At 43.4% G+C, this 26,023-nt stretch overlaps 1 protein-coding gene across 14 annotated transcripts in view; it reads left to right on the top strand.

Annotated features, from left to right (window-relative positions):
- Window positions 1-24,940, top strand: part of CLEC16A (C-type lectin domain containing 16A) — a 231,073-nt gene extending 206,133 nt beyond the window's left edge. For 9 of the 14 annotated variants that reach the window (XM_029576845.1, XM_029576842.1, XM_029576837.1 and 6 more), the window contains 3 exons: window positions 1,948-2,103; window positions 2,232-2,285; window positions 24,464-24,940. In XM_029576845.1, the coding sequence (XP_029432705.1) occupies window positions 1,948-2,103; window positions 2,232-2,285; window positions 24,464-24,822 (569 nt within the window). In that variant the 3' untranslated portion in view covers window positions 24,823-24,940. Of the gene's footprint in view, window positions 1-1,947; window positions 2,104-2,231; window positions 2,286-14,978; window positions 15,103-24,463 lie in introns of all 14 variants that reach the window. The other 5 variants (XM_029576846.1, XM_029576843.1, XM_029576839.1 and 2 more) reach the window with 3 other exon arrangements.
- The last annotated feature ends 1,083 nt before the right edge of the window (window positions 24,941-26,023 follow it).

Raw genomic sequence — 26,023 nt, 5'->3', positions numbered from 1 at the left:
GGAACAGGTAGCGGGTTTCCACTGCACAGCCTTGTGCTGCCATTCTCTGTGCCACAGAAGATAACCTATGACTTGTTTCCACTGCAGATGTGCAATCCTTTACCGTTGGGTGACCTCAGTGAGACCTCTTCCTGTACTCTCACTTCTGAGGCGTCAAAGTAAAAATTAACAAGGCTTCCTCTCTTTTGTCAGCCGCCAGCAATGTTAGCGGCTCTGTTATCCAATTCATTTAGGCTCTTACATGTGACGTTGACAAGCTGAAAAGCATGCCAGCTCTTGCTTCTCAGACAGCTGCAACTCTTGATGTCCTGCTGAAGCAGCAAGTGCATTGCGGTCCAGACAGAATGGAATTGGCATCCGTGTGCTAGTCCCATCTGTACACAGGTGGGGGGGCATGCACCTTCGTACAATAATTAACTCTCTGTTTCAAAGCATTTTCTTCCTTCCACACAGGTGCCTAGGGCAAGGTACAAAAAATGTACATGCAAAATAATGCAATCAGTGTAAACAATCCAATTTATTGAACAGCCGAATAAAAAGGCATCAAGACAAAAGTGTCCATATTAACATCTAACAAAACAAATAAATATAAATGACGCTGCCTCAAATTCATAACACACCCCCCCCCCCCCCCCCACCACCACCACCACCTCTTCAGGGAGCATGCACCAGCCAGAAATTAATGTCCCATCTCTTAGGAACATTTCCCTTTGTAATACACAACCCTTGAGTTCCTGGCCCTGGTCAGCGGTGGATTCCCAATGAAGACCAGCCCGAGGATTCTCCGCCCAGGAGATACCACGTGGTCTGCCGAGCGCGGCTCTGTCACGGCCGCGCTCGGCAGACCACGTGACTAGCGCAACCGGCCCACCGGGGGATGCCCGATTCCCCCGATAGGCCAATCCGCCCCTGGCCCTGGTATAACACTGGTCTGTGGCAAAAGTTGCCTATATTGAAATGTACATTTGCTTTTTTTTTCTAGAGCTCCAGACCTTTACAGATTTACAAAAAAACCCATTTCATTTGTGGCATCTGGAAGCTTTGCCAACTTTTTAAACCCTTCTGGTTTTATCAGAGAGCTGCCCAAAGATCATGATTGGACCTGGAGAGTTAGCATGGAGGAACTAGTTTAGTTTGTGGCCTCCAGTAAAATAATAAATGCCATCAACTTACAATCCACCGTATTAAAATATAGTTTAAAATTGCAATTGATTTCCTGTAACTTTCTCATAGTAAAATGTACTTCTTTTCCTGCAAATAGGTAGGATAAACGATAGAATTAATGGTGCCTTCTGTATTCATACATAACGAGCCCTTATGTTTTCTGCCTCCTGTACCTGGGTTCTCGTACAACACATGACTACCAAGTCAATGATCTTCAGCCACCAGATCACTAAAGGTGACCAGAAATGCTTCAGCGTGAGCAGTCATGGAAGAAGGCGCTCCAAACTCCTTCCATGGCCTAGTGGTTAGGCGTACATGGAGGCCCTTTATAAACAGGGGTGGGGAAAGAACAGGGTGGAGAGAGGCAGTCCAAAAGGGAGGGACAAAACAGAAGCTACAAAAATAAAACACTTGAGTCGTGCTTTGCTTTCTTCTTGCTTGTCCACTCGTCAAAAATTTGGCGAGTGTACACTTTTTTTTTTTTGCGCTTAGTGCAGTTGAACCTGAAATTGTAACGCTAGCAGATGAAAGATGCCCTTCTTCCGTTCTCCCTCACCTTTTAAAAGACACCACTATGATTCAGGAGCGTGGGAATAACTGTGTGACTGCACGGGGGCCTGTGGGGTCTCCCCTGTCACACTTGATGGAAAGAATGCAGTATCGTAAAAATATCTCTGTAGCGGTCCCACAAATGGATTCACAAAATCTGTTTTTTGTTTTCTTTGAGTGACGAAAGAGAGAAAGTCATCTTTGTTCATAAAGTTGTCCTGTGTTGTTTTTCAGGTTTTGCTGTGGCTCAGTGTATAAACCAGCACAGTCCATCACCAGCCTCCTCACCATCCCCCCCTTCCAGCAGCAGCTCCAGCAGCAGCACTGGCCGCTGCGATTCGGTCACTGCCAGCTCAGCCTCCACTGTTTCCACTGTCCAGAGCCCGTCAGGTATTCTCTCACAATTTATCAAGAAGGCATAAATGGATACTACGTTTTGTAAACTTGTTATATAAACTTAACTGATGTTTCTCATGTGTTGCCTGATCTCTTTTTTTTTTTTTTTCCCTGTACGTCAGGGCAAACGCAGGTTTCGTATGCACTGCAGGATCCCAGCTTATGTTTGGAACCAGGTATCATCAGATTTAAACTATAGCCTTCTGGCTTAAGAACAGAGAAGTTACCACTGAGCCAATAGCCAGTCCCCACTATATCCCCTTGCAGCGATATCTTTTCACAGATTTTGGTTCCTTCTGCATTAACTTGAACCTCTTACTTTTCGTTTCATGTTACAGAGTTTATTGGTGAGAGCTGGCTATGTTACTGTTGATGTAATAGATTCACTATTATTTAATGATCCGTACTTTCTCTTTAGTGCTGATCTAGTCTGTTGTAATTAGGGCTTCTGATTTTAGGTGCTTATAAAATATAAATGTAGGTGTTTTTTTTCCAGCTAATTAGGAGTTCTTTGGGGGTACCAAAAATGAGTGTGTGTTTGGTGTTTTTGCAGTGCAGCTGCACCAAAAAAGTGAGTAGAATAGCTGAGAGGAAGAAAGAAGGAAAGAGGACGGGGGCTGACAGTATAGGAGGAAAGACAGAGGAGAAGAAATGGGGAATGACGGGAGACAGGAACCCATGAGTCACCTGCTTAAGGGAGCTGGGAGTAAATGGAAGCTTGTCGGGGGGGAGGGACCACAGAGACTGGGGAAGAGAAGGAGAGGACCCCCCGGGAATCCTGCTGGACCACAGGCAGGGAGAAATCACTTCCAGGGATCAAGAGGGCGAGGTAGAGGATCACCATGTTCAGGAGGAAAGGAGGGGGAGACTTGACTGCCAGGGATCAAGGAAACGGTGTGGATGTGACATTAAGCATAAAAGTTATTCAGGGAGGACACACACAGACCTGGCGATCTCATAGGCCGCCTTCCCTTTGAAAAGGTGATCAGTTTTCAGGGAGGGTAATTTTCAAAACCTTTCATGTGGATAAACCCATGTCAAAAAGCCCTTGGGGAAAAATACCAGTGCCCGCCACTGAGGGTAAAAGTACTCGTGCTGTGAGCATCATGCAAGCTTTAATTCTGTTGGGAAAAGGAACAGGGTTTGGCTGAGGGAGGGCAAGAACATGCAGGGGTTTAATTTTAAAATGCTCCTGTGTACTTGCACGCATTATGAACTGCGCACATCGCCTGCCAGCCCGGGTTTTCAAAGGGAAACTTCGGGGAGGCCCACAGGTACCAATCCTGATTTTCTGCCAGGAGTCCATCTGAACTGCAGAAAATTGCTTCCTTGTTTCAGCTGAAGTGGGAGGAGGCGGCCATGGATGGCCCTGACCTGCAGTTATGGGGCAATTTTTAAATAACTTTGGATATTGCCCCCTCTGTATGTTCTGACTAGATCAGTAAACATTATTTAATATAAAGCTTTGTACAGTTGATTGATTCTGATGTGCATGAAAAATTAAAGCGATGAAACCTTTAGAAGCTGAAAAAGGGGTCTGTGGTGAAGGAGAGCTTGGGAACCCCTATATTAGACCATCCTCTTAGCTTTGCCAGGGAAGAATAAACTGGATACCACATAATGTACCAGCTCAATCCATCACCTCCCACAGGCTTAGCATAGCAAAATAAAGATTGCTCTCATTCAGTGTGGCAGCAGTGACGATGCTTTGACAGTATGATTGCTCTGGGGACGATGCAGTAAAATGCGCGTTAAAGCGGGCAGGCATATCAAGGGCCCATTTTCCTAATGCGTGCCAGCTACGTCTTCTGGGCGCCCAATGCAATATTTAAATGAGCTGCTGCATTAAAAGGGGAAGCGCTAGAGAAGAATTGTGCACCCCTAGCGTTCAAATGGCCACCCGCAGTGGTAACAGGTGCTCAATACGAAGATCCCTATTATCCCACTCCAGGTCAATTTTGGCCAATATACATGCATAGCATACCCACACAATAGCAAGGGGCGAAATCGGCCTCGAGTGTGTGTGTATATTGTGCGTCCAGAATTTCTTTTTTTAATCAACCCATTACATTATACCTTTATTCTTAAACACTGCAAGCAATAAATTTAAATATCACAACGATACTAAGTAGGCGGAACCACAGAAGACAGTATTTTTTAAAATTTCTCCTGAGCCCTTGACTCGCGATTGACTTAACGCCAGCTCCGGAGCTGGAGTTAAATTTGCCGCGTTATAAAGGGTGCGTCGGGCGCCCAGCACTTTTCTGCATCGGGGGAGGGGGTAATAGGTAATAGCCTCATCTACATGGAGTTTACATGTGATGGGCGCCATCAGTTACGCGTTTGCTTAGGTGCACATTTTGGACACCATCTCCTTATTGCATCGGGTGCTGGTCTAGCGCATCCGAAACGTCCATAGACCTATGTGCTAGGCTGTGCGCGCTTTGTTGCCTCGGCCCCTCTGTGTTTTGCCTCCGTTAAGTCTTGCTTTTTTCACCTTTTGCAAGTCTCATCTTACGCGCAAAACTCTGTCTCTGGTTCTCCCTGCTTCTTTAGTCCCATATCTGTAACCATTTTTTGTCCTGTACCGCTTTTTGTCCTGAATATCTATACTTTTATCAGTAATTCAGGGGCCTTTAAGCTTCTGAAGATTGGGCTCATTGATCTCTACTTTCTTCCCCAATATATCTCCTGCACATCTGCTAAAGTAGCAAGATTCAGTCTTTTCCAAACCTGCTGTCCACTTCTGTTTCTTTCTGTTGTGATGTGCATGGTATAGATCAGAACAGCGATTAATACTGGAGAAGAACGTGATGTCCCGATGAACTAACCCACCATCATCATACACAGCATTAATGTTTCTTTGGTGGCTGAGGATACAAGCATCAGACTTTTTAAAGCACACATGGTCACTTTACACAGTAGATTGAGTTTAAAGGGCATTGCATCACTTGGTTATTTTACATCTTGCAAGTTTGATTTAAAAAAAATGTTAACCACATAAATAAAGTTCACAGCATCTGGAGGAAAGCATGACTCAATTTTTCCACTAAATGCAGATTTAGCAAAGTATTTAGCCCAGTTTGGATGCCATTAAGGGACCCTCAAACAAAGGGAGAACCTTAGATGATCCCGATACGGATAACTGGAAATATCTAGCACTCATTTCCTTGACCTCAAGATGTCTGTGAATAGATGTGAAACAATGAAGCGCTAATGGTACCAACCTGTGAAAACCAAATAATTTATGGTAAAAAGGAGTAGCCTAATGATCTACCTGTTCTTCATTGCTATGGCATGCAAATAACCAGTCGGCTATTCTGCTTTTGTGTCCTATGTAATGCCGGGCTGTCATTGTGGTGGAGGGTTTTGACTGCGTCGTATAAGCTTTAAGGCTATAGGGACCCATTCAGCAGAAAGTTATCTGGTTACCCAAGTACCCTTTGTCTGTGTTCAAGCAGTCCTATGATTTTGCTGAGTAAGTCTTAAAAAAAAAAAAAAAAAATTAAATAAAAACTTAAACCCCCCAACTCACCTTTGTATAAACAATAGATTTACAACATTAGCAATTCTGTCACTTCCCTTTCTCCCTCTCCTTTAGGATAAAATAAAATCCAAAAAATTAAATATGTGCCTTATAGTCAAAAAAATAAATCAATAAAACGGAAAGTTGCTTGTAGCAGATTTACTACCCTAAGGCACGTTCCATCTCTATATTTAGATAAAAACTAAATAGGGTTATTTAAAAGGAACACACGTGCGTGTATCGGCGTGTGAGCAGAGAGATGCTCATAAGTACACGCATGTCACTTAAAATACCCCTCCCGCGTGTATTTCCGCTAGGGCTTCAGCGGCATTTATGTGCATATGTGGGCGGATTTTAAAACCTGCTCCGTTTGCCCAGTTCATATCGAGGTCTTTCAGACCTCTCTGGGTCTTCATCCTGCAAGCCCCTCCCACTTGACCCTGAACCCTCACGCTGTGCTAAACCCCCTAAAACTCAAGATCTCCAGACTTTGCTCCTCATCAGGACCAGAAGTAAAGTTACTCAGATAGTAAGCCAATGCTCGCCATGGTCCTCTTTTTTTTAAAGTGTGGTCTTACACGTGTAAGTCTTAGTCCCGCCCCGGAAGGCATATACTTCATAGCCTCTTAAAATGTGTGTTGTTCGCACGACACTTTGTTTCATTGACTCGAGTCCCCACTAAAATTATAAGCTCTTGAGGCAGGGACTTATTGTACCTGAATTCTGAAATCCAGAAAAGGGCTGTAAACTGTCTTGAGGATTATTTGGAAAGGCTGGCTAAAAATCCCCAAATTAAATTACATTAAATATGATTTTAAACAGATCAGATTGTTTCACCTACATTTAATGTGATGGGTACAGGGCCGGTCGCACTAGTCACGTGGTCTGGCGAGCGCGGCCATGACAGAGCCGCGCTCGGCAGACCACGTGGTATCGCCTGGGCGGCGAATCCCCGGGCCGGTCTTCATCGGGAATCCGCCGCTGGATGGGTAGGTGGGCCTGCCTATTCCCAATCTTCTAATCTGGATCAAATTATGAAGTTCTGCCCCCCTATCAGGTTTGTTCTTCTGTCACTTTCCAGCCCACCCCCTCACTCCCTGTCACCCGCCCAGTCGTCCTCGTTTGCTATTTCACATCCCCTTCACCTCTTGCTCACTCTCACCCCCTTAAACTCTTCTCCCCTGTGGCCCCTTTCCTTCCTTCCTTGTGCTCCGCCCATCTTTTTCCCATCTGTGGCCTTCTGTCCCTCCTTCCTTCTCTTTGCTCCCCCCCCCCCGTCTCTTTCCCCTCTCTTCAGGAGTGCCAGGTATTTCAACAGCAATAAGCGTATTGGCTCTGCATGCCAGCAATGTAGTTCTGTACGAGGTGATACAAGTCAATGAAGTGGAGGGGGGAGGGGGGAGTCACGCTCTGTCAGGGCGACTTTACTCGTGTGCGCCCATAATCGTGTGCATCGTCGCACAAGCGGAGTCACGCCGCAGTCTTAAATCGTGTATCATCCAAAAACACCCCTTCCGCGCATACACACGTGCGTGAATTTAAGAAGCGGCTCGGGTAAATGTCCTGCACGTATTTCTGCTAGAGCTTTAGTGGCAATATTCTTACCAAGTGGAAAAGCGTGCCAGGAAGTTAAAATTCATTAGGATTTAAGACCCAATTCCAGGCTGGCTCAGTGTCCTGATTCAATTCCCCCTCTCACCAGGGCTGGGAATGGTGCAGGAAAGTCATTTAAGGCCCGTGTCTGCAGGGTTTTAGGAAAAGCACTGGTGCATGGCGCCCAACCAAGTCCCCTCATTGCAATGACTAAAGGAAATTGGGAGGTGGTATAAGATTGGAGAAAGATTTTGACTGAAGGTCATGGCACCAGATCTCAGCCCTGGTTCCTATTGAACTGGAAATATAAAGGAGCAGAAGGAAATTGCTGAGTCAAAAAAAGAATAATTTATTTTCTCAAGAAAAAAAACTTTCATCCCTGCAAAGAACAGGTTTACTTGTATAAAAATGGAAATGACCAAAGGCCAGGCATTCCAGTACTGAGTACTGCGAAATTAACACAACAGGAAAAAAGCTCAGGAAACTTCAGCAGAGTCTGAAAAGAAATATCAGCATTTGTGGAATGCTAATTTAGTAATGTAGAATATGAGGTTTTGTTTTATTATCAACAGCAGCAGTGTTTTCTGAGTTTACTGCTTGCTATGAGCATCCAAAGTCATCTTTGAAGTGCAACATCCTGACGAATGCTTAGTACCGACTAATAATAAACAATTCCTGAAACACATAGGAGGTGGGAAAGCTCACAGTGACCTCATAATTAGGTGCCCAACGGCTAAGCTGGTGTAAGCTTTTAGTAGCGCAAGCTTTTCTTTGGTTCTTTTTTAATCATTGGTCTCAATGAGCTGTTTATGAAAGGCGCTATGCAATGTATAGCTGCCCCGATGTACTTAAAGTCTCTAAATGTACTTCAAAGTCGTACTTAACTTGCAACTTTATGTCCGACGTCAAGCCTCAGAGTAATGATGGTAAAATGGTAAAGTCAGACGTTGTGATGGTAAAATGGTAAAGTCCGACGTTGTTCCGACATGAATTGTTTATTATTAGTCTATATCATTTATTTCCTGTTATCTGTGGATTCTTCATTTTGTGTATGAATGCTTAGTACCAGCAGATTGATTATGTTCTTATGAAGAAATTAAGCCAGAAAACTGCTGCAGTCTATTGACCAGCAGGAACAGGACCAGAGAGGTAGAGTTAGTCCTAATGTATGATGGAGATTTGTACACAACATATTAGAGTCCTGTACCAAGCTGCTCTTCAAACTAATGGCTGAACTGCAGTTTTGCCCTAAAGGTTGGAAGCTAAAGACTTCATTACTCTTTAGTGAGAGAGAGACTGGGCACATGACTATATTTATTTATTATTTGGACTTATTACCCACCTTTTCAAATATGAAATTTCACCCAGAGTGGCTTACAGTATATTAGAGTAGCAGCAGATTAACAAAGGTCATTAGCAGCTTTACAGATAGCAAGTATGAGAATAGCAGCAAAAATCACAATTTAACTTTGCATTTAGAAAGGGGGTATCTTAGGACTCCCCTTTGGATCAGCAAACACTGAAGACGACAGAATGAGTCCGTGGATAACAACACTTCTTACCAAATTTGCAACTCCAACTTGACCCAGTATAAGAGGAAAACGTTTTGGAGTTTTTTAAAGTGCTTTTCCAAAGAAAACCCTAAACCTATAACAGCAAATGGAGCAGCCCCTCTTGGAGTTCTGAAGAGAAAACGTTGGCCTGGTTGCCCCATGTGGATCAGCAAAGAAAGCCGTGGCTTTGCACAGTGCTGAGAAGAAAGCAGCTTTCAGGTGGCTCGATGCAAGAAACAGAGGCAAAGGTAGCTGCCCTGCACAGGGCAGGCAAGATAAACAGGAGGCAGCAGCAGCCAGGAAGAGAGCATTGGCTGTACATAGGGTTGGGAAGAGCAAGGGCCTCGTGTGGGGCCATGAAGACCAGGCAGACCTAGCAGAGCCGAGAAGAGAGTATCAGTCTCATACAGGAGTGTGAAGAGAGAAGTGGCCACTTGGGTCCATGAAGACAACAGCGGTCAGGTAGACCAGGCAGTGCCAAGAAGCGAGAAACGGTCAGATGGACCCTTGAAGAGATCAGTAGAAGCTGAAAAAATACAGGGGACGGCAGAAGTGGAAAAGGAGTGCCATAGGCAGGCTACACAGGAGCAAAGGAGTGTTTCTTGTATATATTGCAATAAAGCTTTTTTTAAATTTAGCATCAGAAATTAGGTCATCTTAACTTTGAGACCAGGGCCAAAATGGTAATTCTTAGTGCTTGCTAACTATCAAAATTGTACAGCTTTGCGGTGGAGCCAAGATGGCGGCTTGCTAGGCTGCAGCATTTTCTGGAACTTCTCCTTTTCTTACGCAATTTCCTTCTCGATGGCCCAGAAGAGAAAGGGGAAACCCAGAGAGTATCCCTCCTTACCTGAGGTTATCCCTGGGCAGCAAACGCTAGACACCATCTTGATCCTCTGGATGTTAGCCTTGGCCCCCTGGAGTGTTCCCTTCCACTTCAGCCGGGCACTTCCTTTGTTGCAGCGTCTGAGTTGAAGTGAGAGAATAACGCAGTTCGTTCTCCGGTGGAGGAAGCTGCAGCTGGAGTAGATTTGCCTGGCTCAGAAGATCACTTTGTTGGAAGGAATCAAGAAATGCCGAGTTTGGGCTTGTTTGCTGCACACGGTGATTTCTCTTCTTCTTCTCTTGAGAGTCGTTCCCTACAGCCATTGGTAAGGCCAGCCGAAATCTCTTTGGACTTTCTTTGGTCGGTGCTGGTGAGGGTGGACTCCTCAGTTAGCTTCAGACCTCGGTTTGTTAGTAAAAACAGTATCAGAACTTTGGGAAGTCCATTCGCAGAGGCTTCAAGGAATAGAATCTTGGCTGGGCAAAGAGGAGAAAAATGTGTATAAGAAATTCAAAAGGTGAATACGGTTTTAATACAAGATAGGAATTCTATTCATTGGAAGACAGAACAGTTGGAAAACTTTTCAAGGCCTTTAAATCTGCAGGTTTTAAGTTTTCGTAAGCTTCTTGGGACTCCCGTTAGAGATACGTTGAAAGAAATATGTTGTTGAAGTTCTTGGTTTGCGGGCTGATACATGTGGCCAGAAGAGAAGAGACTCGCTACCCAGAGCCACCATCAGATGTGTCTGCAGTATTGGAAAGTTCACGGGAAGAGGTTGTGGAAGGACAGACTCTATTGGTATCGTTTGTGTTGGAGCAAGATTTTGCAATAGTCTGCTTGTAAAGCTCAAGCTCATTTTTATGGGAACTGTGTCTGGATTTATCCAGATGTGGTTAGAACGGCTCAAGAGAGAAGGAAACCTTTTCTTGTAATGCGTCAGGAAGTTGTTTCTTTGGGGGCTGCTTGTCTTCTCAGATACCCGTGCAAATGTGTGGTTTCATGTGCTGGAAACGGAGATTATATTTTCCTTCCTGACCAGCTTCATTTCTTTTTAGACCAGAAGAAATCCCTTTTGTCAGCACCTGTTATCTCCGTTAGTTAATATGCATACGATCCGATTTCTAGCAAGTTAATGCTTTTTTTCCCTTAAAATGTTACTTTTAGCTCTCCCTTGCCTTTAAAGTCCACCCCTCTATTGTGGTCCATGGTTATTTTGGGAGATATGTTGGGTTTTTTTATCTTTTTGTGTAACTTGATTATTACTTGTTACTGTATATATATTCTCCTGACTTTTCTTGCCATGTTTATGGCATTCTAATTAATAAAATACTCAATAAAAAAAAATTGTACAGCTTCTGTTCTTGCAGTACTTCTTTTTAACGAGCCTCGCTTTTCCTGAGCCTTTTTCATCTGTCTTGCAGAAATGTTGAAGGCAGACCTTGGCAGGACTCGGTAAGGGGTATGTGGTTATTCTGGTTGTTAATGTGCAGGTTGAATCTTGCTTGGCATTTTATTGGATCAGACAGTAGGAAAGGAAAGATAATTTTAGCTGCTTTCAAAGGTAAAGGGGTTTGGCATAAAAGGGCTTCATAATCTTGAAGCTTTGCATTTAAGCTTCCCTTGCAGTTTTATTCCATTGCTTTAATGTGGCAAGATCCAATATTCTGTTCATAAACTGTAATTCTTTCTTGGTTATTTCTTTTTACCCAGCTTATTGCACTGCTAATAGTCTGCCAGGAATGTGAATTTATGGACGGAATTATACGGGGGACATCCTTTTTGTTTTTTCAATTGGGCACCGACCATTTGTAAAATGTGTGATAATTTCAGTTAATGGGAGCGATAACATAATACAGTGACTTGCAAAAGTATTCGACACCCCCCCCCCCCCCCTCTAAAATGTCAGCAGATTTGTATGGATTACAGATGACACTTACACAGCTGTTCCAGACAGAATGTGTACTGCAAACCAGTATGCTCTTAAAAGTAAATTTTCAAGTCACAATTATTTCTCTGCATTTTTTGTAAAATAAAGACTGAAAAATGCTGCTTGCAAAAGTATTCAACCCCTTCAGACTAGTACTTGGTAGAACCACCTTTTGCTGCAATAGCAGCTTTAACTCGGTTGGGATAGGTTTCTACCAGCTGTGCACACTGCTTGGGAATGATTTTTACCCATTCTTCCTGGCTCATTTGCTCCAGGTGGTTCAGACTGGTTGGATGACGCTTATGGACTGCAATTTTCAAATAGTGCCACTGATTCTCAGTTGGACCGAGACCTGGACTTTGACCTCACCATTGTAGAACATTCACCTTTCTGTTCGACCACGCGTGTTACTTTGACCTTGTGCTTGGGATCATTGTCCTGTTGAAAGATGAACTCCCCCCCAAGTTTTAATATTTTTTTTTTAGCAGACTGAAGCAGGTGGTCTTGCAGTATCTCCCTGAATGTTGCCCCATCCATCTGTCCTTAAATTCTAACAAGATGTCCACTCCCCGCTGAGGAAAAGCATCCCCACAATATGATGCTGCCACCCCTATACTTTACTGTTGGGATGATTTTTGTTGAGGAATGAGCAGTGTTAGGTTTACATCACCCATTGCATTTTGAATTTTGGCCAAAAAGCTTCATTTTTGTCTCCTGTCCACAAAACCTTATCCCACATTTTAGCTGTCTCACTGATTCTTTCTGGCAAGCTACAGATATGCTTTGATGTGGTTTTTCTTCAGTAATGGCTTCTTTCTAGCCACCCTCTCATGCAGGCCAGTTGTATGCAGAGCTCTTGATATGGTTGACTGCTGCGCCTCCACTCCAGTCTCAGCCACTGAACGCTGTAGCTCCTTAAAAGTGATTGTTGGCCTCTCTGGCTTCCTTCACAAGTCTCCTCCTTGCTCCGATGCTGAGTTCTGAGGGACAGCCTTGTCTAAGCAGTGTCTGGGTGGTAGGATGCAGCTTCCATTTCCTCACTGGGATATCCAAGCACTTAGGATATTGTTTTGTAGCCTTTTCCTATCTTGTGCAGGTCTATAACTTTCTTTAATTTCCTTAGAATGCTCTTTGGTCTTCATTTTCACAGCTTTTCTTCAGATTCACAGTCTGACCAATGGTACTGGAATTTGGGAGTCTTTTATCCAGGAAAGCTGAGCTTTTTTAATGATTCAGAGGCAGAGGCCAATTGTTAGGGCAATATCTTTCATCTATGTAAACTTGGAGCTTCCACAGCACACGGCTTGAATACTTGTACAAGCAGCATTTTTTAGTTTTATTTTACAAAAAAATGCAGAGAAATAATGAATTATGACTTTGAAATTTTACTTTTAAGCGCATAAAATCTGGAGCAATCTGTGTAAGTGTCATTTGTAATCCACACAAATCTCTCTTAAATTCAGAAGGGCTTGCTGTTCTATTTAGCTATGGAAAAATTACAATATAAATGAGAATACTTTGGGGGCTTTTTTCTTTTTTTGGTGTTGGTGAGGCGGGGACTTGACAGTTTCCTCCTGCTCCTAAGCCCTGCCATCTCAGTCAGAACAGGGCTGGGATCTTAGCTCCATGAACCTCCATTCACAACTACACAAGGGTTTTTCCCTTATTTTATATATTTCCCCCCCTCCCTCTCCCAGTAAAATAGAAAATGATGGCAGATAAAGACCAAAATAGCCCACCCAGTCTGCCCAGTAGCAATTGTGTGAACATCTACTCAAAGTAGACCAAATTCCCAAATGAAATCCAATGCCCACTCCCGTTGTGTGTCTTTCTTTTAGGGTTGTAACTGCTGCTCCGTGTAGGATGCCCCATGCCTTCTAGGAAGCATTGTGCAGTCTTATCACTGCTGTATTGGACTCTAACTGCCACTCTGTGCAAGTTACCCCAGTGCTTCATTACCATTCAGTTCCCACTAAGATCCTCTGTGCTTTTTAAAGTTTACCATTTTTGTCTTCACCACTTCCTCCAGTGGGGCATTCCAGGCATCCACCACCCGTCTGGTTACTGCAGTCAAGGGCCTGGTCTGGGAGCCACGTACCAGGGCTCCTTCCTCAATCCAGCCACCAGGTATCGCCCATAAACGTGACTCCCGCCCGGGGGCCGTGAACGCTGCACCCCCGGCCCCAGATGATCTAGGGAGGGATAGTTCTGACTCAGGTGTCGAACCGAGGACCTTGCCTACTTTATCATTCACATAGGCTATTAAATCTTCAGTAATCTAGGCAGCGAGAACTTCAGTCAAACATTTTACACTAAGACTATACGTGTGCTATGTACATTTTCAAAATACTTTGAAATGTTTTAGAAAATTATTTTAGTTGTGAAACGCAATCTTTAGAACGATGGCCAAATTGGTGCACAAGACCAGTTTTAGTCGTACTTTTCAAGTAGAGCTCCTAATTTAAAATGAATGAAGTCTTTCCAATGATGGCCTCCCAGCAGTTCTCTGGCATCTGATCTGCAAAATGATTCCCATCACGGTCATAAATCTTCCAAATATTTAAAAAAAACCAAGCATCTGAAGCAAAGGCCCTCTGTGGTCTCAAAGATCATGCACAACAAGATCTTTGGATGATTCTTGTGTTGTCCCAATAAAAGGTAAACCTACCTGTAAAAAAAGACGTAGTCTTTCTCCAGGACCAACATGAATATTTGTTTATTTAAAAGTTTTTAACTTCCGAGTACATTGGACAACCCATGTTCAGCGGCTTACATCATAACCATAGAAACTACGAGAAACCTGCTCTGAATATGGGGATAGATGCCATGGAACCCAGTACATAAACCTTTTCTCTAGATGTGCAACAGCTGTACACGCTGGTGGGCTGCAGCCAACACGTCTGGGTGAGATGGTTCAATCTAAATTATGACCCAGAAAGCAAGCAGAAGTAGAGTCCTTTTCAAGTAATCACTGTCAAATGGTGACTCTTTTGTTGCCGAAGGAGCATGTATCTTCACCCTTTGACCTTACTTCGTTACCGACACATCATGATGCCCTAAGTGTATAGCTGCTGTTTAATTGCTGGTTTGCACTGTTTATTTAAATAGCTATTTGGAATTCTTAAAGCCCTCAATTATGTATATGTGTAGCTTGGAAACAATTTTCCTTAAAGATTCATTTGCTATATGTGCATATCATCTTTTTAAGAGAGAAAAAATAATTGCAAATTAAAATGGTACTCAGGCAATCATGAGTACTGCAGTTTGCGTTCAGTTGACCCAAGAAAGTTGTAATTTCTTACTAGAGTACCAGTTGTTATGCGATGATATTCAGTCTGCCTTTTTGTCACTGTACATTTATCCTCTGTGTTCTTCCCCTGTTATCCCTCTCCCTGTCCCACTGTTAAAAGCCTTCCTATGATCTGTCGCTGTGTTTTCCTTTAGTAAGGTCTGGCAGGAAAGGACGACGACGTGTGTTTAGTCTGTCGGAGGCTGACGGTCACGGCGGACACTGGGTTTAGGCCTGCAAGCAGCAGCTGTGTCAGCAACTCGCACAAAATCAATTCAGGCAGGTTTCTCCATCAGATTTCACGAGCCCACAATATGGGGTACAGCATAGTCCTGGTCTACCTCCATGCTAACAGCAGCCACTAAGATGCAAGTATCCTGTACCCAGATTAGTATCAACCCTCATAACAGATTAATGTAAACAGGAAAAGTCAGATCTCTGCTCTTAGTTTTGTCCTGCACGTTGTTTTCCTTTTGAGCTTTACTTGCTGAGTAAGGAAAGTACTGCAAGTTCCCAGAACATTTTTAATAGCGGCTGAGCTGAAGCACAGGGTAATTGTGTTAGATTTCAGTGAAATATAGGACAATCAGAGCTTCCAGCTAACTTCAAGTCACTAAGCACAATCTCCAGGCAACTATCTCATGGCAAACAAAATGTCCCGTCCCCCTCCTCCCTGTAAGCATCCTGAGATTTCGGCTTTTGGACAGTATGGTAAGAGCTACAAATCTCAAAATGGGAGGCCAGAAAAACAGGACCGACTCAAACTATCCATCACTGCTTGGCATTAATTGGCAAGTGTGCAGGAGTTGGATGATGATCCCATAAATGATCTTATATTTTAACAGCCAGATCGCCAGACCACATTTTGAGACACACCTTTCAGATGAAATAGAGCCTTCCAAGTCGATTGAGAGCCACAACATAGCTGTCAATGTGCCCTCACTCCAAGTGTGATATCCTCTAGCACCTCAGTCATCTCCGTGCATTTCACTGCCCTTGATGAGCCTTTTTATTTCAGGAACTTCTACATTACAGCTACTGAAAGCCATAGAAAACATATTTATTAGTTAGCAAATATTCCCCAACCAGATCCAATTTCAGGCTTACTATATATCTGCACATTACCTCACATTTGTTTCTTTAAATTGTACCTATCCTATACAAATTAAGCACATCTATGTATATTATGGGCTTCCCAGCACATTTAGGGGTCGATTTTGAGACGCGCGCGAGCACACGTGGGCACGCCGATTTTATAACATGCACGTGCCAGCGCCCACATTTGTTAAAATCCGATAGCTGCGCGCACATGTGCACCGGATTTTAAAATCCGCGTGCGCATGTGCGGGAGGGGGAATTTTAGCAACGGACGGCCCGGTGACGCAATCGGGCCTCCCCCCGGTTCCCTCCCAGTCCGCTCCAATTAAGGAGCGGACTGGGAGGGAACTTTCCTATCCCTCTTTCCTGACCCCTATCCTAACCCTATTTATTTAATAATTTTTTTATTTTAATACTTGCGGCTCCCCGGGAGCAGAAGTCATCTCCGGGCGCCGGCCGGCTGCTGGCATGCGCTTCCCCGGGACAGCGGCTAATGGCGCTCTTCTGGCTCGCCCCCTGGCCTGCCCCTTTTGCAGGGCCCGGCACTTTGGCGCATAACAGGGGTTACGCACATGGCCAGGCCCCTTCTAAAAATGCACACAGCACACACAAGGCCCAGCCATGCACATAACCCCCGCTTTTTACGCATGTGGCCTTTTTAAAATCGGGCCATAAGGTTTTTGACATTCATGAAACTAATAGGTGAAGAATGGCGATGCATCATACACTTATTCTGGCTTTACTTTAGTTAGGGAGAATGAACTTTAGATATGGATGATGTAAAAAAAAAAAAAACCACACATGAGCGCGATAAAACAGCTGTAAAACCCCAGATGCTAAAGTATTAAGAAAGAGATTAGCTGGAAAGCCAATGAATTGAAAAATAATTCAAAGGAAATCCTAATAACAGAGCTTATGTTTTGTGGGTTGATACTGATAAATAATTCATCTTTTCCAAACTTTTCTCATTGTGTACTGTTTTGCTACAGTAAGTTGCATGTATTAATAAGAAGAATCTTTATAACTATCTTAGTTATTTCTATTTTGCTACTCTTTTTTTTTAGTGTTTTGCTAAGCATGTAATTTTAACCATGTGCCTTGATCTTGCCTTTCCTGCTCTAGTGCATTCTCCTTCTATTTTCTGAATGATTTAATTGGCACCTTTTCCATATTGTCTGCTTTGTCCCAAATAGTTAACAGTGAAACCTAATAAAGCTAAAAATGAGATGCTTTAGATTCCTATCCATTCAATATTATCTGTGAGCCCGAAGGAAAAAAGAGCCATTGGAGTACCTCTAGGAATTCAGTCTAGTTTTCTTCCATGCAGGCAACCTGTTCTTGATAGTGTGGGAGGAACCCCCAGCATAAAAGTGAAAAGAGGGTGGAGAATCCACAGAAGCCTCCCCAGTGACCCGCCCCCTTAGCTTCCTTCCACACATGTCACTACTTCCTGTTTCGATGGATGTAACAAGTTTTTCCTCTTTGGCTTGGGATTATAGGAGTTAGTCAAAATATTTTATCTGCAGATCTATCAGCCTTAAATTGTGGAAGGTGAGGTACGTTATTTTTTGTCCTGGACCTAACCTCCTCTCTCCGCCTTTAAAATCACAAGTTCATTCAAACATTTCCTTAGTTTTTACTTGCAAGCTCCATGGCCCTCCTTTCGTTGATTCATAGGCCGTGAAATGGGATGGGCCACCGAGACCTTGGTTTTGGTTTTGTTGTTTTTTTAATCTTGACCTTCCACTCAGCCCACAGAAAAAACGTGTGGTAAGTCATGCAGATGTTCCTCCTGAATATAGTCTCAAGTATCATCAAAGATCTCCTTATAGTTGAGTTAGGGCTCTTAATCACTACAGGCCGGAATAGCATGGGTAACATTCTACAGACCCTCTCAACATAGGGATTATTTTTCAAGCACAATGAGATTGAAGCCACGGTGTAGAAGGTTGATTTACATTTGGATGATGCCTGACCTTAGGTAAAGGCCCAGAAAGCTACTCGCATAGTCGTCCAAGACTTAAGCTCAAGTTTCTGGAAGCCCCTGCAGTTTTCATGTGAGATGTATTTCACAGAGGTGTTGTGCTATGCAGTGGTTTTCTGCTGAGGTGTCTCTATGCAGCTACCAGTTTTGAAGTCTGTTAACTATTGATAGATGCAACTTTTATAACATTTTAACCTCAAATTAACATTACGTTAACCATATCAGTTAAGAACATTTACAGAGAATGTTACCTGCTTGCAGATTAATCCTAAACCAAGTTTTTAACTGCAGTGTGTAAACTAATCAGATTAATAGAGTACTCAGAATTACCTCTAAATTAAGGCTACCACATTATCATATTGGAAGTTTAGCATCTACCTTCATTTTAGTTGACATATTAGTCAAGCATAAAGAAGCCTTTTACCATTTAAGAAAAGGAACAGTGTGAATTAACATGCTCTGTAATTACTGATTGCATTTAACCTTACTACGTTAGCAATAAACCCAACATACATGCTTGAAGCAGTACAATATTGTAGATGACTCAATTGTCACTTATGTTGAAATGCAGAAAGATATAACCATGTTTGTTCTTTCAAAGGACAAAATGTCTATTTCATAAAATGTATTTTCTCCATAATTCAGAGGCAGGTTATGAGTTCCATCCTTCTAACCATACTATCACCCCTTTGCTCAGTTCATTCAGAGAGTAGTTCACAGATTGGTCTAGCAATGGCTTAGAGTTGTGTCAGGGTGGAAACTGAGTTCTGGTGTGTACTTGCTCAAAATTGGGAAAAAAAAAAACATGTTTTTTTCATAAGTAATATAGTATTGCATGCCCACAGCAATGCATTTCAACAAAGCCAACTTTAAAATTGTTGATGTTGAAATGCTGCTTTAAGGGACTAGTATATGTGACTTCATTCTAGTTTAAAGACATCAGTCAGTCATAAACCTGTTTGTCTTGCATGAGTGAATGCTAATTGGCATAACAGTCTCTTGGGCAGAAGGCACCACCATATGTCAAGGATCCAGAGCTCGTGCAAGGGTATTATGTGCCCTAGGCACCTTCTGCCTTGCGATGCCCCTACCCTGGATCCAGTGGTGAGAGAGCAATTACGTTTTCTGAAAGTGGATGCGCTGGTGTGTTCTGTCACCAAGCAGATGACCATTCCAATAGAAGGAGGAGTGGCATTGCAGGATGTTCAGGATAGGAGAATTGAGGCGATCCTTAAGCAGGTCTTTGAGGCAGTAGTAATGAATTTGCAGATAGCCTCTTGCTGCTCCCTGGTAGCTCGCGCTTGCTTACTTCTATCTCAGAAGATCAATGAGACTACTGATCTTACGAAATTGCCTTTTAAAGGATCACTTTTATTTGGGAGTGAATTGGAAAAAATGGCCAATAAGTGGAGTGAGTCTCAGGTTCCTTGGTTGCCAGAGGATAAGAAGCAGGCACCACGCTCATTTGGCATGAGAGGCTATACTAGGCGTTTTTGACTCTACAGAGGAGCGGCTTCTCATATGGCTAGACCTTTGGGTGGGTCTTAGTCCTTTCGGCCCAGGCAAGTGTAGGCTCAGGTAGCAGTGCCTTCTGACCCCCTTCCTGGAGCAGGAGCTAGGGGGTCGTCTATCTCTGTTTTATTGGAGATGGGTCAGGATTATGTTAAACCAGTGGGTTCTGGAGGTGATAAGGTACAGCTATTCTCTGGACTTTCTCAGCATTCCTCGGGACATCTTCATGGAGTTTCCCTGCACCTCCCTGCAAAAAAGGCAGGCAGTGGAGACTACATTGTCGAGGGTCCTGAGCTTGTGGGCTGTGATTCCAGTGCCCAAATCACAAGAAAATATGGGCCATTATTCCATTTATTTCATTGTGCCCAAGAAGGATGATTCTTTCTGACCCATTCTGGTCTTAAAAGGAGTCAATCACCATTTGTGAGTGACTCGTTTCTGCATGGAAACCGTACGCTCAGTAATATTGGCAGAATAGTCGGGGGAGTTTCTTATGTCTCTGGATTTATCAGAGACATATCTACATATTCCCATTTGACTGGAACATCAATGGTTTCTGCGGTTCGCCGTTTTGGGGTGATTATTATCAGTTTCGAGCACTACTCTTCGGTTTGGCCACCAGCACCCAGAACCTTCTCAAAGGTCATGGTGGTGGTAGTGGCAGCATTGAGAGAGGATGGCATTCTGGTCCACCCGTACCTAGACGATTGCCTAATTTGGGCCAAAAGCTTGAAAGAGATTCTTCAAGCCTCATGCAAGGTAGCAGGAGTTAGGTCAGATGATGAACTTTGTCAAGAGCAATTTACAGCCGTCTCAGATGCTGGAGTATATGGGTATTCATTTTGACATGAAGCAAGGCAGGGTTTTTCTGCCAGAGATCCACATTCAGAATCTGATGGCTCAGGTGCGACTATTGATAGCATTTCGCCCGATGGTATAGTCTTACCTGCAGGTACTCTGTTTGATGGCAGCCACCCTAGAGGTGGTTCCATGGGCAAGGGCACATATCTGTCCTCTTCAGCTCACACTGCTTGCACGGTGGAGTCCACAGCCTCACGACTGCTTGATATGATTTCAGTTACCAGTAGAGATCAGCATCCAACTGAAATGGTGGTTGCAGGCAGATCTAAGGAAGGGAGTTTACTTGCAAGCTCCAGACTGGCTGGTGCTCACGACGGATGCAAGCCTTCAGGGTTGGGCTCACTGTCAGGAGCTGATGGTGCAGGGGCAATGGAGTGCAGAGGAGTCGCTCTGGAGCATCATTCGTCTGGAAGTGCGTGCCGTTCAGTTGGCATGCCTGTGTTTTGTCGACCGCTTGCAGGGTCAAGCGGTCCGAGTAATGTCAGACAATGCGACGACACTGGCTTACATCAATTGCAGGGAGGCACCAAGAGTCAAATAGTGTTGCAGGAAATGTACCTCTGCTTATACTATAAGCTGGTCTATTTCTAGGAGATCTCTGCCTCCCAGATTGTGGAAAAAGGCAATGTGAGAGCTGATTTTCTCAGCAGACAGAGTCTGGATCCAGGAGAATGGGAATTGATGGATGAAGTGTTCCAGCTCATAGTGGGCTGCTGGGATCTACTGTATCTAGAGTTGTTAGCGACATCACGCAGTGCGAAGGTTCCTCATTTCTTCAGTTGTAGGCGAGATCCAAAGTCTCTGGGCATCGATGCTCTAGTGCAGGAGTGGCCGAGTTTCTGCATGCCATCCCCCTCATGGCCCTTGTTGGGCAGGTAGGTTCAGAAGATCGAGAGGCATATGGAGATGGTGCTTCTGACTGGTCCAGAAGGCCATGGTATGTAGATCTGCAGAGACTTTTGTCAGACTCGCCTCTCTATTTTCCACTTCAAAGAGATCTGTTGCGACAGGGGCAAGTAAGATGGTCTGCAAGGAAAGGTAGAGGGGAGATGGGGAGAGGAAAGGTAGAAGGGACTGAAAATAATACTTTTAGTGATTGGCTTGCCTTCAGAAAAAAACAAGGTTGCTTACCTGTAACAGGTGTTTTCTGAAGGTAGAAGTTCACAAGTCACAGTATCTCCTTTCTTCCCTTTTGGAGTTGAGTTCATTAGATGAATTACAGAACTGAGGCATGTCCTGGGGGATACAGGAACTGCTTATCTGTTCAGAAAGGTTTTTAGGTCTTTACTGGAAAGCTCTGGAAAAGTGCTCTGTGTTAGTGCCATCAGATGATATTACAATTCAGTGCTGTCTTCATTGAACACCTCTTACAGGTAAGTAGCTTTGTTTTCTGTATGGTTTGGGGTGACAGTAGGAAAGTCAAGTACCCGTGAAACAAAAATATCCATCTTTTAGGTTAACCAAGTGATGTTGATGAACTCTTAGACCAAACATGTAAATATATCTAATAAGTATTCATTGTGGATCTCCTAAAAAACCAGATCTACTTATGGCTCTTGTACTTGAGTTGCCTACCCCTGGCTTTAGATCTTGGCATGCAGCAAGGGCAATTTGGTTTCCTCTCTGCCAGTAATCCAGTCCCCCATGAACTTAGCAGAGGCCTGTGCATGTCAGCTGCAGCTCTCCAGTAGGGGATCATACTGCATCTGAGTGTGTATTTCTGGAAGAATGCCTTGAATGATGGAGAAAATCACTTTCTGACAAATGTATGCATCCCAGAATTGTGCCTGACAATCTAAAACATAACTGACTTCTGAGCCCAGAGTGCATCCTCTTGACTCACCGAGGTACACAGAGAGAAGCTGATTTATCGAGCAAGCTGCTTTCTGCTGGATGCTCCTGCTCTCTTTGCCCCAATTGTGTTCAAGTCCCCTGCTGAATCTGTGAGTGGCTTACTGGAATGGAGGTTGGCAGGGGGCATCAGGAAGAAAGTCCTAAAAATTATAGAGAAAATAAGATTGTACTAAAGTGTTTATTTCTCCTCCTTGGGTATTTTAGTTTTCCACCCCGAGGGACCATTTCAACTCGGCCAGCTTTTTGCAGTCAACGCAAGGGAAGTGCCCCTGGGATTCCTGTAAAAGTAGAGATCGTATAATGCGCTAATTGAAAGCAGGCGCGGTGAGCTCTGGGAGGGGGGGTGCAAGCAAGACACACCACACGCGAAAGACCCCCGAGCTTTAAACCATTCTGCCACCGCAGAAAGCCCAAAGCAGAAGAATGTGTTTGACGTCCAGGGTTTCCCTTGAAAAAAATCAAAGAAACCCGCGCTTGGTTTCGTTCTGTTCTTTCTTGTCTGTTGTCTCCTACGTTCGCGCAGCAGTTTCTGCGAATTAAGATGCCTGATTATGTACAAAGGTGGCTTTTTTTTTTTTTTGTCTGTTCATTTCCTCCTCACTTTTCTTAAGAATATTAAGAAACCGCAGAGGCTGCAGGTGCCATTTCTAGTAACTTTGCCCTGGGGGGCTGCTCGGCCTGACAGCAGATCAGCAGTTTTCAGAAGTAAAAAAAAAAAAAATCCTCTTGCAGTAAAACTTAAAACCATTAGAAATAATGGAAGATTTTCTGACTGGGAGGAGAGAGCTGAATCCTAATGTTCCCCTTCCCTCTCCAAAGTTTTCCCCTTTCTCGGTCCATGCACTCCATCCACTCTGACTCTTTTCCTCTTATGTCTTTATTTTGCCTTTTTTTTTCTACAAGCTTAACAGAACGATAATGAAACTGAAAGGAGATTCTGAAACTGGGCATCTTCAGTCTAAACATTTAAGCCTGTTGACTATTGACAAAAAAAAAAACAAACAAACCTCTGCAGTTAAATACATGGGATCCAATAATATCAAAGGCTTTTTTTGTTTCCCTTGGGCATTGAATGGGAGTCAGTCCTGGATAAATAAGACCCATTGTTTTGTTTTGCAGCTCTAGACAAGCACATGGCCTTTTTAGGAGCTGTCCACCTCTTAATTGTGAAGGTTGTGTAATCATACCTATTGGACTGTTTATGAGATGCTGTTTTAATCTAATTTCTGACGCAACCAAAAAGCATTAGGCCTGTGTGTATCGCCTACACCTGCAAAAATATACAAGAGGTGCTTACATAATTACATTTGAATTAAAAATATAAATCCCAGCCACTTTTTAATAGGAGTAAGAGCCTCCTATTTGCTCTAAAATGTTTGTTGTTGTTTATTTCGCTGGAGAAAGGCTTCAGTAATGCAGATTGGGTTTTTTGCTGTTTGTCGCCTGTTCACACACAAAGTCCAAGAAGCAGGAGAAACAGTCCAGTGTGTACATGGATGCAGCTGAAAGGCTCTGTAGATTTATTGTTTCGGGGGTTTATTTCCCCCCCCTCTTCATGCTTTTGTTAGTTCACTGGGAAATTTATCACCAAAATTAAGTGTATTTTAAATGTGATAGGAACATGATGTTTCTACATTATGTTTTTTTTATGTCATCCTGTTTTGACCTTTGTCATGTTCGTGCTTGGGTGTTTTCTGTAAAAGCAGCTTGTATTGTCTTTGGTTTGACCTTGGATTTACCACCTTTCCTAAGCAGTCGCTGTTGTCGGGGTGTTCAGTGTGACATCAGTTCCCTGAAAGCTACCGCTGAGAGTCTTTCTTTGATTCGTCCGTGCTGTGCTGTAACTAAACTGAGCCTTGAAGGCAGCAGTGCTCATAGAGACTGGAGCTGTACAGCGTGTTCCAGGAATACGAACAGCCAAGAAGAGGGACCTGTTAAGGAGCAGAGCAGAAAAGATACAAGCAGAGGTGCGATGAAAAATAATTGATTTAACAGGCAGGAACAGAGCAGTCGGCAAGATGTCCCTGCCCGGCAAAACACAAGAGGGGAAACTGGAAATAGTTTTCCTATTGCCTTTAAAGTACAATGGCTGATTTCCCTGAAATCGGATTATACTGATCATTGTGTCCCTTGGTTTGTCTATTTATTTTTAGTATTTTTTTTTTTTTATTATGCCTTGTATTAATTCTCTCTTTTCTCTCCTGCCTAGCAGTAGTAGCTGCTTTGGCCAAGATGGTATCATTAGCTAAAATATGTGTGTAATCTTGCTTTTAATGGGATTTTGTCCGTAACAAAATGCTGACATCCCTCTATGTCTGTTTGCTTTACCAGATGCTCCTTCACCTTCAGAACAGCCTCAACTAACCTTCCCCAACCAGGTGGAGTTTGTGGACGAAACTCAATCTGTTGACACTAAATCTCGAAAGAGTTCTGTAAAGAAATCCGAGGTAGAAAAAGTAAACTTGTGCCCCAGCCTGATTCCAGCACAACAGCCTACCATTTCTTTAATCTCCGACGCCAATACAGACGCTTTAAGTGTGGAGTCACTTACCCTGGTCCCTCCTGTTGACCCGTACAGCATTCACACTTTCGGCTGCATTCCTCCGTCTTCCACACCATCCCAATATTGCAACGCGCTAGAGGGTGAAGACCGTGACAACAATGAACCTGTAGCCCACAACAAACGATGACGAAGCGAAGTTCAATTTTTGCCTATTTTTTGTATTTAAAAAAAAAAAAAAAACAACCCATACACAAACGCCCTAAGATGGCAGGTGAAGACCTGTAAGTGGTAACTGTAAATGAATATGATGGGGAAAATATTCTTAGCCCTATTGCATTTTTTTTTCAATCAAGGAAAATGGTTAGTGATGTCTCAAATTGATAGTCTGCCTTATCTTATATTAAAAACAAAAGCAGTGGATTGAGGGGAGAGACTGATGACCGATTTTGACAAATTGTGTTTACACTTTATATCACCTCATACTGCTGGCAGAAGCTAAACTTGTTACAATTGCCCATTAGCATAACAGTGGCTCATCTCTGGCTACCCAAATCCCAGGCTGAATAACAAGCAACAGCTACTTAGTTTTACTGCTGAGAACTGAAGGAATTAAAAGATAATATCTGGGACCGAGAGCAGGGTAATAGCAGCCAAAGTGGGAGTTTGTAAAAGTGCACAAAACGTTATGAGTGGAATATCTTGGCGTTGCCCAAACGTAAAAGATAAGCCATCAAAACCGCCTATGAGGTGTCTCATCCATCAAGTTGTTTTACAACACCAGTGATGCACTGAAACCGGCAATGGCCTACATGCATTAAAATGTGATATAATCATAAGCATCAAATGGATTATTTTCAGTTTATGAAAGTACTATAGGTGTTTTAGTGACCACCAGCAGTTCCTGCTAAGCAAAACCAAGAGGTTACGTTTTCCCTGCCCACCACTGTTACAAAAGGAAGATGTACTACTAACAGGTGCTCAGAAAAGAGCTGCATTTGCTGTTAATAGCAATGCGTGGTTTCCATTGGGTGTTTCCTATTCTGAAGCCTCATTGACTGTTTTGAGGCATGGGTTAGTCTCTGAAAATAGAACCTTTTCAGTATTAATATTCTCCTCCAGCTGTTTATGTCAATGTGTTGATCAAATGCACAGCTAATATTTGTTAAAGTTCATTTGATTAAAAAAAATAGGAACCGTTTCATACAATGTCCGACGTGCTGGTGAGATTCCTTTGGTTTGGACTGCAGGAGCCGCAACAGAAAGCAGTACTGCAGCACCGTGACACAGTTCACACCTCTTTTTACAAAGGCGGGCATTGGGCATGCTTTATCACAAGCATGGGGGACGTTCCCTCCAGAGGGTCCTGATTTTTTAATACATAAACAAGA

This window comes from Rhinatrema bivittatum, chromosome 14 (assembly GCF_901001135.1).
Source record: "Rhinatrema bivittatum chromosome 14, aRhiBiv1.1, whole genome shotgun sequence".
In the NCBI taxonomy this organism is placed as follows: Eukaryota; Metazoa; Chordata; class Amphibia; order Gymnophiona; family Rhinatrematidae; genus Rhinatrema; species Rhinatrema bivittatum.
Note: the sequence above shows the minus strand (reverse complement) of the source record. Positions and strands in the feature narration are given on the sequence as shown.